Source organism: Cebus imitator, unplaced genomic scaffold, assembly GCF_001604975.1.
Source record: "Cebus imitator isolate Cc_AM_T3 unplaced genomic scaffold, Cebus_imitator-1.0 Scaffold224, whole genome shotgun sequence".
Lineage (NCBI taxonomy): Eukaryota > Metazoa > Chordata > Mammalia > Primates > Cebidae > Cebus > Cebus imitator.
The window spans coordinates 1,560,617-1,575,934 of NW_016107539.1; the positions used below are offsets into that span (position 1 = coordinate 1,560,617).

The 15,318-nt window shown below is 47.0% G+C and overlaps 1 protein-coding gene across 3 annotated transcripts in view; it reads right to left on the reverse strand.

The window, feature by feature from the left end:
* ZFP64 (ZFP64 zinc finger protein) overlaps positions 1–12,682 on the reverse strand; it is a 96,269-nt gene extending 83,587 nt beyond the window's left edge. The window contains exons 1-2 of one of the 3 annotated variants that reach the window (XM_017496881.2): positions 12,156–12,344; positions 7,882–8,121 (exon numbers count right to left, since the gene is read on the reverse strand). In XM_017496881.2, coding sequence (XP_017352370.1) covers positions 7,882–8,121; positions 12,156–12,201 — 286 coding nt within the window. In that variant the 5' untranslated portion in view covers positions 12,202–12,344. Of the gene's footprint in view, positions 1–7,881; positions 8,122–12,155 lie in introns of all 3 variants that reach the window. The other 2 variants (XM_017496880.2, XM_037727258.1) reach the window with 2 other exon arrangements.
* Positions 12,683–15,318: the final 2,636 nt, after the last annotated feature.

Sequence of the window (15,318 nt, forward strand, 5' to 3'; positions counted from 1 at the left end):
TCACAAACAGGTGAGCTTGAATGCCTTACAACTAAATCCTCCTCTTCCTGAAGGGCTTGGAATTCTCCAAGGACAAGCATCTCCATTATCTGAGTTCCATCATTTGGCCCACAATGGCCCTAATACTACTGATAGGGTTTGGCTGTGTCCTCACCCAAATCTCATCCTGAATGGTAACTCCTCCAATTCCCATGTGTCACAGGAGGAACGCAGTGGGAGGTGATTGAGTTATGGGGGTGGGTCTTTCCTGTGCTGTTCTTGTGATAGTAAATGAGCCTTATGAGAGCTGATGGTTTGAAAAAGGGGAGTGTCCCTGCGCAAGCTCTTTTTTCTTGTCTGCTGCCATATGAGACGTGCCTTTCACCAGTTGCCATGATTGTGAGACCTCCCCAGCCACGTGGAACTTGAGTCCAATAAACCTCTTTCTTTTGTAAACTGTTCAGTCTCGGGCATGTCTTTATCAGCAGCATGAAAATGGACTAATTCAGCCACCGTCACCAAGCCCTCATGATGAGGCACATGACATACACACCATGTGCTTCAGCGGCATAAACACATTTAATCATCACAGCCGCCCTTGCCTGCCCTCATTCAATAGCTGTTTTATTGAGTGCCCATGATGTGCCAGACCTGGTGTTGGGTGCCAGGAAAATAAGACTGATTAGGTCTCTGTATGCAGGGAGATTCACAGTCTAGTAAACTAGAAATTGAGCCACTAATTTGGGGCTCACGGGCCAAACTGAACTTTCAGATTCTTTTTTAAGGCTTTCAAAATCAATTAGGTAGGTAGGGCCTTCCCTAAGTCATTGTCCTTTGGCCAAAGACCAATAGGGACAACACCCCTCTCACTGAATAAGTTTATTACTCATTGCAGTAAGGGCAACCTCAGAGGGTGCTAGAAAGAACTTATTTGATTTTAGGTTTGGGGCTGATGTTAGGTGCTTTTGGAGGAGGTTCAAGAAAACCTGCATCAGAGGCACCAGCAAGAGGGGCTAAAACTATGATTTGTTATTTTAATAAATATCAAGAGGGAAAGAAGGCTAGAGAGAGCAAGGCTGAATCTTTAATAGGTAAAGAAGTAACTCACTCAGATTAACAGTGGGGAGGAGGATGTTTGGTATTTTGTGGCTTGGACAGTGTTCCCATTTTGTTTGGGCTCACACATGATGGCATATGTAGTTTTGTTTTTGACTTGCCCACCACGGTCAGAGTGGCCTTGTCTGATGTTGGTGTTTTGTGAAACTGTGAACAACGGTGTATGTTCAACAGTAGCACAGTGTGGCCTACTTGTGAGCCAGCCCATCTCCTAGCAACACAAAGACGCAGCTGATGATGGCTGCTGGCTGTCAGGGGTGCTTTCCTCTTTCTCTGCTAGTTGCCACAGACCCTCTCCCTCCCTATGGCAGTATCTGCTGCTGCAAATGCTGTGTTGACTGCCCCTGCAGCTGCCTTGGAATTCACTTCTCTGTAACTGATTAAAGACTACTTTGTTACAATTGTGATACATACTAGCTGAGAAAACAGAAACCTAGTTGCTAAAGTCGGGAGAAGGGGAAATCAGAGCTGGCTTCTAGGTGGAGGTGACTTTTAACCTGGGACTTAAAGAGTAGGAATTAACCAGAAATGGCAGGAAAAACCATTCTTGGTCAAGTGATCAATTCAATTAATATTGACAGAGGGCTTGTCATGAGCTCTGTGCTAACACTATCCCGTGTGTTGTTTTGTTTACTTTTACAGCCCCCTGAGTAAGTAATGACAGCTAACAGTGACAGCTTGAAATGTCTTCCATGAAGCCTGGCTGGAACCATCAGAGATGAGTTCTATTATCACTTTCATTTTACTACTGGGGAAATGGAAACACAAATAGTGAAAGTACCCTGCCCAAGGTCACATGGTTAGCAAGTGGTACAGCCAGGATTTGAACCCAAGCCGTCTGTCTCAGGACCCCAGATTCTTCATGACCAAACCCTGTTCCCTCTCTGTTTATCTTTATCCTCACTTTGAAATGAATGTAATGTAATTTGCCACGGTCATGGGGTTACTAAGGCCTTATGCAGCCAAGATTCAAACTCAGGGACCTGACTGCAAAGCCCCATGATTTGAAGCCATGAACTTAGAAAATGCACATGAGATGCATTTCCACCAGCATCCACATGTAATTTTACAGTTCCCATACAAAAGTTCTTAAATCATATGCCAGACAACAGGCAGCTTTCAAAGCTAGCAGGCAGATAATAAATTTTACTTTAAACCCAAGTATTATCAGGCAGAGGAGACACTGGAGAATGAGAAAGGGTTTGGTTTAATCAAGGACAAACACATCTGGAAAATGTCTGGCTGAGGATATCTGCAGAAATTCACCATTTGGGGGATTGGTGGTCTTGGGCAGTGAGTAACTCTCCGACCTGGCTGAGACCTGGAATCCCTCAGGAACTTGTTACAAATATAGATGCCTGAGCCTCAGCTCCAGACATTCAGATTCAGGAGGTAGAGCCTGGGGATTGCGGTCTGTCAGCAGGTCTGGGAACTGCCAGCCAATGGAAACTCGAAGTACAATAGGAAGAAATGCACCCAGAAAACCAACCTAATAAGTGCAAAAAAGAGAAGGAGGCAGAATTCTGCTTGTCTAGTTGGCACAGAGGCAGGAACCATCAGGAGGAGCAGCTGAGTCAGGCAGAGAGAATGCACGCTGCAGATCGCGCCATCCTTTCGCCACCTGTTTATTAGTCTCTACGTTTATAAAAGCGATCGCTCACTGAACCCAGCTTCTCCATCTCAGGCCCTTTACGTGGATTATCGCAGAATCCTCACAATAACCCAGTGATGATTAGGTATTATAACCTCTTTTTACAGATGGGGAGTGTTAAGTGAGAGGGAGAGTAAATGATTTGCCCACAGCCTTGGGCGGTTAGGTCGTGGATGGGGATGCAAGTCCAACAGTCTGTCTCTGAGGGGTAGCTCCCTTGAGCACTGTGTGCCGGGCACAAACAGGACCCCACGACTGGCCTGAGCATTCAGGGCAGTCACCAAAATTCAGGTATGGCAAGATCCAATGATCGCAGGGCCGAGGAAATGCTAAGAGAAGGATGAACTTCTTTGAACAAAGAAATAGAAGGGCTGGGTGCAGTGGTTCATGCCTGTAATCTCAGCACTTTGGGAGCTGAAGATTAGTGGATCATCTGAGCCCCGGAGTTCAAGACCAGCCTGTGCAACATAGCATAACCCAATCTCTACAAATAATTTAAAAATTGGCTGGATGAGGTGGCGGCACATGCCTGTAGTCCCAGCTGCTTGGGAGGCTGAGGTGGGAGGACTGCTTGAGCACAGGAGATCAAGGCTGCAGTGAGCCACGACTGCGCTACTGCCCTCCAGCCTGAGCAACAGAACAACACTGTCTCAAAAACAAAACAAAGAAACAAACAAAAACTAGGAGGACAAAAGAGGGAGCAGTTATTTGGTTGTGAGGTCAGCTTTCCTGATGTTTATGCAATTTGAGCAGTGGTTCACACTCAACAAATAATAAGTGCCTTGGTGCTGGGATTCAGTGTGAGCAGGAGAGGGGCTTACAGGTCAGTGATAGAGACAGACCTCAAAGTCATTCCTCTAGTAATCATTTAAATATGGGGCATGACCTGATCTGGGAGAAGAGTGTGTGGTGCAGAGAAGGGGTCTTTGAGAAAATGCCCTTAAGCCTAGCTCTGACATAAGAATTAAGGCAGTTCCAGCGGGTGCAGTGGCTCATGCTTGTAATCCCAGCACTTGGGGAGGCCAAGGTGGGCGGATCATGAGGTCAGGAGTTCAAGACCAGCCTGACCAACATGGTGAAACCCCATCTCTACTAAAAACAACAAAAATTAGCCAGGCGTGGTGATGCGCACCTGTAGTTCCAGCTACTCAGGAGGCTGAGGCAGGAGAATTGCTTGAACCTGGGAGGCGGAGGTTGCAGTAAGCCAAGATCACGTCACTGTACTCCAGCCTGGGCAACAGAACGGAGACTCTATCTCAAAATAAAATAAAATAAAAATAAAAATTAAGGCAGTTCCAGACAGAAGGAACAATGCAGGCAAGGGTCTGAGCCTGGAGGAAATGTGGCTCATTCCAAAAATGGAAAAAAGTTCATCATGGCTGCTGCAATATAGAGGAGAGGGCGGTGTCCCAAGAGGAAGGCAGATCCTTTTTTGCGAAGGTTGTCATGAAACCTAAGGTCTTGAGGTTGAGCTGGCATCAGCCAGGCCAAGGTGGGAAAGTTATTTCAGGCAGAGGAAACGCATCAGCGAAGGCTCAGAACCCAGAAAGAAGCAAAGGCCCCAAGTACAAAGTGTGGGCCTGGAAGCCTCCCATGCTGCAGGACACGTGTTTCATAGGGTCCCACCCAGCGTGAGAGGTACTGGGACTTTGGTTTTAAGGACAAGAAAGCAAACACCACCCTTGGGAAGAAGACTGCTAGGATAAGGGACAAAACACATGTCCCAGGACTGTTCTGAGGTTGTGGTGGGACCTTGGCCATGTCCCTTCCCCGAAGGCCGCTTTGCTTGGTCCTGCTGCAAAATAATTCGGTCCTACCAGGCCCACCTTTAAGGGTTTTCTGGTTTTCACCTTTTCTTGGGAATGAACATAAACTTAGGAGACAGTGGGAAGATCTCAATGTCGTTTTGCTAAGGTTTGTGGGGGATCAGTTTTATTGTATTTCAAAATGTCTACTGTTTAAAAAACTCAGTAGAAACATTAATTTGGATGCACTAAGGAAAAACCCCACAAAACTTAGCTTATTGCCAAAAAAATTCAAAGATCGTCCCAGTAGATACCTCATAAGGGGAAAGTTGGTTCCCCCCCGCTTTTTTTTTTTGAGTTGGAGTCTCGCTCTGGCGCCCAGTGCAGGGTGCAGTGGCATGGTCACTGCAACCTCCCCCTCCCAGGCTTAAGAGATTCTCGTGCCTCAGCCTCCAAAGTAGCAGGGACTATAGGTGGACGCCACCAATTTTGGTACTTTTAGTAGAGACGAAGTTTTGCAGTGTTGGCCAGGTTGGTCTTGAAATCCCAAGGAGACTTAAGGGATCCGCCTCGGTCTCCCAAAGTGCTGGGACTACAGGTGTGAACCACTGCACTGGCCGGTTCCCTGACCTCTGATGCTCCTCACTCTTCAGCTCCAGACTACTGGGTAAACATTCTCTGAGAATAAGCCAGAAGGACCTTATGGACTCACTCAGCCTCAGAGATGTATCCTGTTTGGCAACAAAGTTTTATATTTGGAGAATTTCACATTTTCAGTTTCCCCAAAAAACTCAAATATCTAACTGGCTGAATCCAAAAAACAGCTGCACTTTTGGATGAGGCACGCGTGATTTCTCCACTTTACCACAGTCCCCACCACTCTCTAACACCTCCCCCACAGACAACTTCTGTCATTTACATTACCTGCCCCATCCCTGTTCTAGAAACTTCCCTTGAATATAATACCATACAATATGCATGCATATGGATTTCTTTTTACACATACTTTTGAGAATCTTTCTGTGACTACACACAGATCCAACCCCACTCCTTTCCAAAGCCAAGTCATATTCCATTGTTGGAATCTTTGGTATTTATTTATTTAACTCCGCCCCCCCCCCTTTTTTTTTTTAGAAACAGGGTATCACCTGTCACCCAGGCTGGAGTACAGTGGTGTGATCATAGCTCATTGCAGCCTCAAACTCCTTGGCTCAAGCGATCCTCCTGCCTTAGCCTCCTGAGCAGCTAGGACTACAAGTGTCTGTTATTACACCGGCTAATCTTTAAAATTTAATGTAGAAGTGCGGTCTTGCTATGTTGACTAGGCTGGTCTTGAACTCCTGACCTCAAGTGATCCTCCCACCTTGGCATCACAAAGGGCTGGGATTACAGGTGTGAGCCACTGTGCCTGGCCATATCTAACTCTCTCTTAATGTGTACCTACAAAGGCTCCACTTTCTCTATAGTATATGCTATAAGTGAATATCTTTATACATTTGTTTATGAAGTTTTTTATTGTTATTTTTTATTTTTCTGAAACAGAGTCTCACTCCGTTGTCCAGGCTGGAGTGCAGTGGCATGATCTCTGCTCACTGCAACGTCTGCTTTCTAGGTTCAAGCGATTCTCCTGCCTCAGCCTTCCGAGTAGCTGGTATCACAGGCATGTGCCACCACGCCTGGCTAATTTTTGTATTTTAGTAGAGACAGGGTTTCGACATATTGGCTAGGCTGTTCTCGAACTCCAGACCTCAGGTGATCCACCTGCCTCAGCCTCCCAAAGTGCTGGGATTACAGGTGTGAGCCACCGTGCCTGGACTGTTTATGAAGTTTTATAGGATAAATGCCTAGCTGTAGGCTTATTGGATAAATGTCTATGTACATTTTAAAACTAAGAAATTTTAAATTTAATATTTGAAAGCTATCACAAAATTGCCCAGGTTATAGGAATTTACATCCCTAGAAATGAAATCAGTGTTCTTCCACAAGCCGTGTTTTGATTTGCATTTCTGTAATTGCTAAGGTGACCAAACCTCTCTTTAATCCAATCGTCCCCTGTAAATCACCCACTGACTTTTCCCCTTCCTACTTTTTATCTCCTTTTACTGGTGGTAGGAGTTCTCTGTATAGGAGGGATATTAGGCCTTAATCATATATGCCACAAATTTTCCCCCAAGTGATTCTCTTTTAGACTTTGTTTAGACTGTATTTTACTTTGGAAAAATTGTAACTTCATTCGCAATCACATTATGATTCTTTTTCTTTGAGGGGGTGGTTCACAACCAGCCTTGTTTGGTTACATATGAATATATTTTTTAGAATCAAATGCCTTTAGCTAAGGAATACATTATCTGTTTCCCCCACAGGATCCAGGACTATCTCATAAATGGGCTACTTCATAATGTTAAAGTTTTCTTCCTGCCCCCTAAGACAGATTATACAGGTATAACTGTGTGAGTATATTTCCTCTAGAACTTTTATGGTTTTCTTTCTTTCTTTTTTTTTGAGACAGAGTCTTGCTCTGTCACCCAGGCTGGAGTGCAATGATGCTGTCTTGGCTCACTGTAACGTCTGCCTCCCGGGTTCAAGCAATTCTCCCTCAGCCTCCCTAGGACCTGGGATTACAGGTGCCCACCGCCACGCCCAGATAATTTTTGTATTTTTAGTACAGACAGGGTTGCACCATGTTGGCTAGGTTGGTCTTGAACTTCTGACCTCATGATCTGCCCACCTTGGCCTCCCAAAGTGCTGGGCACAAGCCACCACGCCCGTCCTGCTTTTATGGTTTTCTTATGTACATTTAAATTTTGGACCCATCTGTAATTTATTTTTGGTGGAGTGAGTGTACACCACAGAGAACAGGGATGTTTTCCTGATCAGCAGTACAAGGGGAGGGAGATATCAGTGCCTGTTTACAGGTTTTTTAAAAAAACAACAACACGCTTTTTGTTCCTTTACACAAGTAATGCAAACTCAAGGATTGTACACATACTTCCACACCTAAAACAATCACTTTTAAAAAAATTGCAATGTATTTTCTGCTATCTTTTTTTCCTTAGCATGTGGAGTTTTTGTTTCAGAGATCTTCTTTTAATTTTTTTCTCTTTTTAAAATTTTACTTAAACGACCAGATCTCATGAGATGTTTCAGAAATCTTTTGTCTGTTATTTTGTAACATGTGACAACATTTATAACTGCTAACATTTAACGTTTTAACCTAGCAGCTCCCAAACCTGGCTGGGCAGCTGGCTTCCCAGTGGAGCTTGTTAAAAATAATGAATCAGCAACCCCAGGGGGTGGGCTCTGGGAATCTATATTTTTAACAAGTTCCGTGGAGGTGTTTGAGACATAGACAGGCCAACGCTGGCCAACTCCCCCTTGCTCCAGCTGTACCTGTGATTGTCTGAGTCTCCGAGGTGATGGTTCTGGTGGTGGTCTGAGTCTGGGTGGCAGGAACTGTTTCCTCTGATACAAACTGGACCGTGCTGGGGGCTGCTGCGGATGTGCCCGTCAGCTGGCAGCCACTTTGCTTGTGAGCTACAAAGGCATCCAGGTTGTTAAACTGCTGCTTGCAGATGCCGCAGATGTGGATGTCTGGAGTCAGCTCCACCAGCACCGTTGTGCCACCTGGAACTCCATGGGACAAAGGGAAAGGAACATATTAATTCCAAATAGCTTTGAATTCTAATGCAAACCAGACTCATAGTTAGGAAGAAAAGGCATGGTGGCAGGCTTGGCTAGGTGGTGGCTCAATATCCACTCCACCTCCCTCTTCTTACAAACAGAATCCTAATTGTGTCCCGGCAGCAAGGTATCATATTTCTACACAGAGACATCTTGCCTTACTTAGACCTGGAGAAAATTGGACATAATGTAAATATCTTAGAAATTTTCAGAAAATTGGCCGGGTCTGGTGGCTCACGCCTGTAATCCTAGCACTTTGGGAGGCTGAGGTGGGTGAATCGCCTGAGGTCAGGAGTTCAAGACCAGCCTGGCCAACATGGTAAAATCCAGTCTCTACTAAAACTACAAAAATTAGCAGGGCATGGTGGTATGTGCCTATAATCCCAGCTACTTGGGAGGCTGAGGCAGGAGAACCGCTTGAAGCCAGGAGGCAGAGGTTGCAGCAAGCCCAGATCATGCCATTGCACTCCAGCCTGGGGACAAGAGTGAAACTCTATCTCAAAAAAAAAAAAAAAAAAAGACATTTTTAGAAAATTATGATGCATAATTTTGTCCAACCATATATGCACAAAGGTAGTCTTGTATTATTTAACTTGGGGAGCATTGGAATAATGTACAGCAACCATCCACATGATGGTTCATGCTGCATTGTTACCCATGGGTGCCAGTGGCGTTGTTTGCAAGAAAGTTATCAGACGTGCAGGGCTGCCCTGCACTTTGCAGAAACAGCAGCCATCTCCTATCCCAACTAAATCAGTTTCATCATGAAAACTGATCCTCCTGCACATTTGCAGACATACTCACCCAACACACATACTATGAGAACCACTAGTCTAAATAATCTTGGTCCCCTACATACTTGTGAACTTCTCCAGCACACAGCTGAAAGAGTTTCTGGGAAAAGTTTGGTGTTCATGATGAAAAGGGAGCAGATATGGCTAGCACTGTGCCCATTTTCTTCTGGCTTTGGATGCAAATGTGGTGGTGGAGCTTCTGTAGCCATCTTGTAACTATGAGGAAAATGCCGAGATCCCTGCAGGCTCTGCCCTTTACTTCATGGATTCCCCTGAGTCAACCCTGGAATTAACCAATTCCAGATTTAATTAGGCCAGTATAATTTGGATTTCTGTCACCTGTAGCCCAAATTCACTCCTAACTGGCGGGAACATTATTTCTTGATAGTAGTAATATTGAGAGTTAATACTGTATTAATACCTGCAAAGCATTTAGCCCAGTACTTGGCACTGTATTAGAAGGTGCTATATAAATATTTGTTCAATAAAGACATAGAACTAATTAATAAGTCTCTAACTAGTATGATTACCTTAACTTTTGTTTAAAAATTTTTCTTTGCCTTATTATAAGAAAACTCGGCCAGGTGTGGTGGTTCACACCTGTAATCCCAACACTTTGGGAAGCCAAGGTGGGTCAATCACAGGTCAGGAGATTGAGACCATCCTGGCTAACGCAGTGAAACCCCATCTCTACTAAAAATACAAAAAATTAGCCAGGCATGGTGGCACACACCTGTAGTCCCAGCTACTCAGGAGGCTGAGGCAGGAGAATTGCTTGAACCCAGGAGGCGGAGGTTGCAGTGAGCCGAGATCAAGCCATTGCACTCCAGCCTGGGTGACAGAGACTCCGTCTCAAAAAAAAAAAAGAAAAAAAGAAAAAGAAAACTCATGTTTAAAAAGGGGAAAATCACTTAATATTTCCATCTCTACCTACCATAAAAATTATAAAATACTTTCTGGCTGGCTGTGGTGGCTCACATTTATAATCCCAGCACTCTGGGAGTCCAAGGTGGGCAAATTACAAGGTTAGGAGATTGAGACCATCCTGGCCAACATGGTGAAACCCTGTCTCAACAACAAAAACAAACAAACAAACAAACAAAAAAATTAGCTAGGCATGGTGGCACACCTGTAGTTCCAGCTACTCGGGGAGGCTGAAGCAAGGGAACTGTTTGAACCTAGGAGGTAGAGGTTGCAGTGAGCTGAGATTGCACCACTGCACTTTAGCCTGGCAACAGAGCAAGACTCTGTCTCAAAAAAAAAAAAAAAAAAAAAAAAAAAAAATAAAAAAAAAAAAAAAAAAAAAAAAAAAAAAAAAAAAAATCTTCCATTCATTTTCTTTACACTTAAAAGTTTCATAAGATCATAATGTAACACTAATCCTTTTCCTAAATATTGCATAAACATTATGCTATATAATTAAAATACCTTGATATATATCATTATTTAATGGCAACACATTATTCCATGGTGTCCATGCATTACAATCTTCTCAGCAGCAATAAGGTATTTACATAATTTCCAATTTTTCCCAAGTTAAATGATACAAGATTACCTTTGAGCATATAATGGTTAGATAAAATTACGCACCATAATTTTCTGAAAATTTCTAAGATATTTACATTAGGTCCAATTTTGCCCAGGTCTAACTAAGACAAGAAATCTCTGTTCGGAAATACAATTTGGTTGACTTGCTCAGGAGACTGGGCTGAGCACTGTGATAAATCATCTTGCAGGGATGCACTTAGGCACTTTGCAATCAATGGATGGAAGGAATGAAACTGAGAGATAGATAGACACGGAACTAACAAGAAAACAAGGAAGTGAGACATGAAGTAGCTTGCATTGCTGACGATTCCTTAATGATGGAACAGGACTGACACCCAGAATGAAAGAATTTTAATAATAAATAATGTCACTGCTATATGGAAAGTGCAAAAGTAATGACATAGACCTTTGTCAACATCTTGACAGTGTCACTTAAAAACAATGACTTTGTGCTTGGGTTTTCTCATCTGAAAAATGAGAGAAGAGAGGTTTCTACTTCATGGGGTTTTTGTTTGTTTGTTTTTAATTTCTCCAAGAAAAACACGGGCTTGTTATGAGAATTAAATGGGATGGTGTTCCTAACAGCGCAGTCCTCCCTCCCGCCAATACCCCAGCATGTTACCTGCTGGGGTTATTATTGAGGTACACTATTTAAACATGGACAAATCTGAGCCCAACCTAGGAGATACTGAGTCATAACAGGGTGGGGTGGGGAAGATGGCATTTAGGAAAATCTGTGCTTTTCACAGTAATGCAAGGAATACCCCGCCAAATTTGGGACCCAATGTCTCCCAGACTGTTAACAGTAGCAGCGAACAAGCTGAGAGCTTGCTCTGTGCCAGGTGTCCTCAAACCCCTGGTAGAGGGGTTTTCAAACTTCACGTGCTTCAGAGTTGCCCAGGCAGCTAGGAAGGGCAGCGGATCCCCGGCCCCACCCCCGAGATTGAATGGGTGGGGCCCAGCAAGCTGTTTTAAAATACACGCTCGCGCTCCCAGGTGGCTGGCTGCACTCAGCCTCTGGACCACACTTTGGGAAACAATACGCCGGGAGAAACCAGGGACTTGAAAAACGCTGATGTCCTCATCAGTTAAATAAAAACTGAACCCCAAACCCAAAGAAAGCGTCCACGGCCGCGTTTCCCATTCGGATCTCCACCCTTAATGTGGAAAAGCCTTTGCAATGAGCCGGCGGGACCTCGTGAGATCTGGAGATTCCCTCAATCTCCAGGGTCTAATTGTGAGCCACTGAGGCAGAAGTTTTCCCATCAGTGTTACCCCGTTTACCCCAGATCCCTCCCTCTCTCCCGCCCGCCCCCAACTCCGCCTGGTGGGGCGGGAATGCCCTGAGGGGGTGGCGATTGTCTGCACGGCATGCCCTCCCCCACCGTTCCCTTCGCAGGGGTCTCGCAAGGCTGGAGAGCGCCCCCCGTCTTGCGTCAGGTCGGGTGCGCCCCCCACCCCAAGCCCACTCCGGCGCCCCCTGCACCGCGCGCCCGCAGCGGTCCCCGAGACGCGGCTCCGGGCCGTCACCCCGATTTCGGGGCCCCGGGCCTGCTGGCTGCGTCGCAGACGTGCTTGGGCCCGGGCCCCGGAGCGCGCACTGGGCCCCGGAGCGCGCACTGCGCCCGGAAAAGCACTTACTTTGCACGGAGCCCGCGAAGCTCTCGCCCTCGCTGCTAGCGTTCATGGCCGCAGGCTGGGAGGTCCCCGGCCGGCCGGGGTGCCAGCGTGGGGGACGCTGATCTACATGGTGCAAGGACTTTTCCTTTTATTTTTCCACACCCCCCAGCCTGCCTTCTCCCAACTCTGCGAGGCGGGGAGGACGGATGTAAAGCAAGCTGCACTTCCGCTGCCTAGAGGGCGCTGGCCCGGCCCGGAGCCCCAACCTGGCTTTGCAGCAGCGGCTCCCGGGGGAAGCGGCGGGCGAACCCCGAGGCCCAGGCCCGCGGAGCCCCCACCACGCCCCCGGGGAGCTGGATGGCCTCGCGCGTCCGGGCGTGCTGGGCGACCGCGGGCGGCGAGGGATGCGCCCCTGCCCGCACCCTGCGTTCTCCGCGGACGCGATTGGCCTCCCCGGCTCGGGGCGCCCTTTGCACCTGCAGCTGGGGCGTCGGGGCCCCAGACGCGGTGGTGTAGCCGCGCTGCTCCCGGGACACCTGGGTGGTCTGTGGGGAGACCCGGGCGCGGCTGCCGTAGCTGGGTGGGGGCGCGGGGCGCGGCGGGCAACAGAGAAACCCAGGTTGGGCGTCAGCGCTGGGCAAATCAGCAGAGCGCTGGGCGGGTCCCCTGCCCCGCTAGGGAGACTGAGAGGACCGCAATGATCTGGAGTCCTAGCGCGAAGGGACCCCTGCTCCAGGGGCTGGCAACTTTCTCGTGCATCACAGTCTCCTGGAAGGCTTGTTAGAACAAACGCAGCTGGGCCCACCCCTGCGTTTCTGCTTCAGAGGTCTGGGGCGAGGCCTGAGAACGAGCATTTCTAAGTTCCCAGGTGCTGTCCCTAACGTAGGTCGGCGCCCACACTCAGGACACTGCCCTCTCTGCTCTGTCCCTGCTCTGTCCCTCATGCCTTACTACTACTCTCTCCCCCTGGCTCCTGCGTTAGCCCTGTTGTCTCTCTGCCGACCCTCTCAAGCTCCAGACCTCTCCAGCCTCGAAGCATTTGCTCAGAGAATCAGCCCCGCCTTTGAAGGTCAGCATTCAAAAATTCACATTCAGGGAGGCCATGCTTGGCCTAATTTAATCATTCTAATATTGCAGCTCCCCCTTCCCCACCCAACCACTCCCGGTCTTCTTCCCGTCTGTTTTGTCTGTCTTTCCTTCTTTCCTTTCTTCCTTTTTCTTTCTTTCCCTCCCTCCCCCCTCCCTCTCTCCCTCCCTTCCTTCCTTTTCTCAGGATCTTGCTCTGTCTCTCAGGCTGGAGTGCAGTGGTCAGATCCTAGCTCACTGCAGCCTCCAGCTCCTCTGCTCAAGCAATGCTCCTTACAAGCTTGGGCCACCACCCTTGGCTCACTTTTTAATTTTTATTTTTATAGAGATGGGGTATTGCTACGTTGCCCAGGCTGGTCTCAAACTCCTGGCCTCAAGCGATCCTTCTGCATCAGCCTCCCAAAGTGCTGGAATTACAGGTGTGAGCCACCATGCCTGGCCTGCTTTGTCCTTCTTAAAAGGAATTACATGGAACATACTATGTATCTGGAGTATCTCTCTCTCTATGAATATGTATATCTATCTGCAGAGATATAGTTTAGTTGTATATCATCTGTGTCCTCCTCCCAATTATTTTCAATAAGTCCCTGTAAAAATGGGGATTAAAACAAAATCTCTTTGCTTCACTGATGTATTTCAGTGATTTGGCTGGCGCTTGACACATAGTAGGCTCTTGGAAAATATGGCTTGTATAAGGAATGGGATTTCCCCTGCTGCTTCCTTTAAGACTTTGTTTCTATTTGCAGCAGCTGTTTATTCTCAAGTGTTCCTGATGTGCCAGGCACTGGGCTAGTCCCTGGAGGCAACCAACATGAAACAATAAAATATAGATGGCCAGGTGCAGTGGCTCACGCCTGTAATCCCAGCACTTTGGGAGGCTGAGGTCAGGAGTTGAAGACCAGGCTGGCCAACATAGTGAAACCCTGTCTCTACTGAAAATACAAAAAATTAGCCGGGTGTGGTGGCATGCACCTGTAATCCCAGCTACTCAGGAGAATTGCTTGAATCCAGGAAGTGGAGGTTGCAGTGAGCTGAGATTGTGCCATTGCACTTCGGCCTGGGAGACAGTGCAAGACTCCATCTCAAAAAAAAAAAAAAATTATATATAGATATACATGTCATGTACTTCTTTTTAAAAAAGTTTTATTTAAGTTCTGGAATACATGGGCAGAACGTGCAGGTTTGTTACACAGGTATACAGGTGCCATGGTAGTTTGCTGCACCTATTAACCCGTCATCTAGGTTTTAAACCCCACGTGCGTTAGGTATTTGTCCTAATGTTCTCCCTTCCATGATGGGCCCTGGTGTGTGATGTTCCCCTCCCGGTGTCCATGTGTTCTCAATATTTTGGTAATGATAAGGGCTCAAAAGACCATAAAATGGGGATGTAATAGTGGCTGTAGGCGTGGTCACCGTAGGCCTTTCTGAGCAGGTAATATCTAAACAAGGAGCTGGGGAGGGCACAACCATGTGAGGATGAGGTGGGAGCAATTCCAGCCTGACAAACTGGAGGGAGCAAAACCCCAGGGCAGGACTGAGCTAGATATAAGTGGCTATGGCCCGCCAGTCCCACTGCAGATCATACCATTCTCATGCTGCACTGCCCAGGCCAGCTCCACCAGGCTGCTTGCTGTTGTTCAAACAAGCCCAGCCCTTCCTGACCGGGGACTGTGCATCTGCTCCTCTCTCTGCCTGGATTTCTGTTTCCTGGTCTTTGCAGGACTGGCTTTTTTAGGTCATCCAGCACCAAAGGAAGTGTCACCTTCCCAGAGAGACCTTTCCTGTGTCTTACCTAAAGCATTTACTCCCCCCCGCGACTCTACCATGTCACCTTCATGGTACCTATCTAGCTAACATGACCCACCAGGGCACCGCAGATTATGGCAATATTTATTCTTTATTGTTTGATGAATATTTACATATGTGCACACCTGGTTGGCACCCATCCAAGACACACAACATTTCCAACCCTGATTGGCTCCCTCATGTACCTTCTCAGCCAATAATACTATTCCCAGCCAGGCCAGTGGCTAATGCCAGTAATCCCAGCACGTTGGGAGGCCGAGGTGAGCATATCACCTGAGGTCAGGAGTTTAAG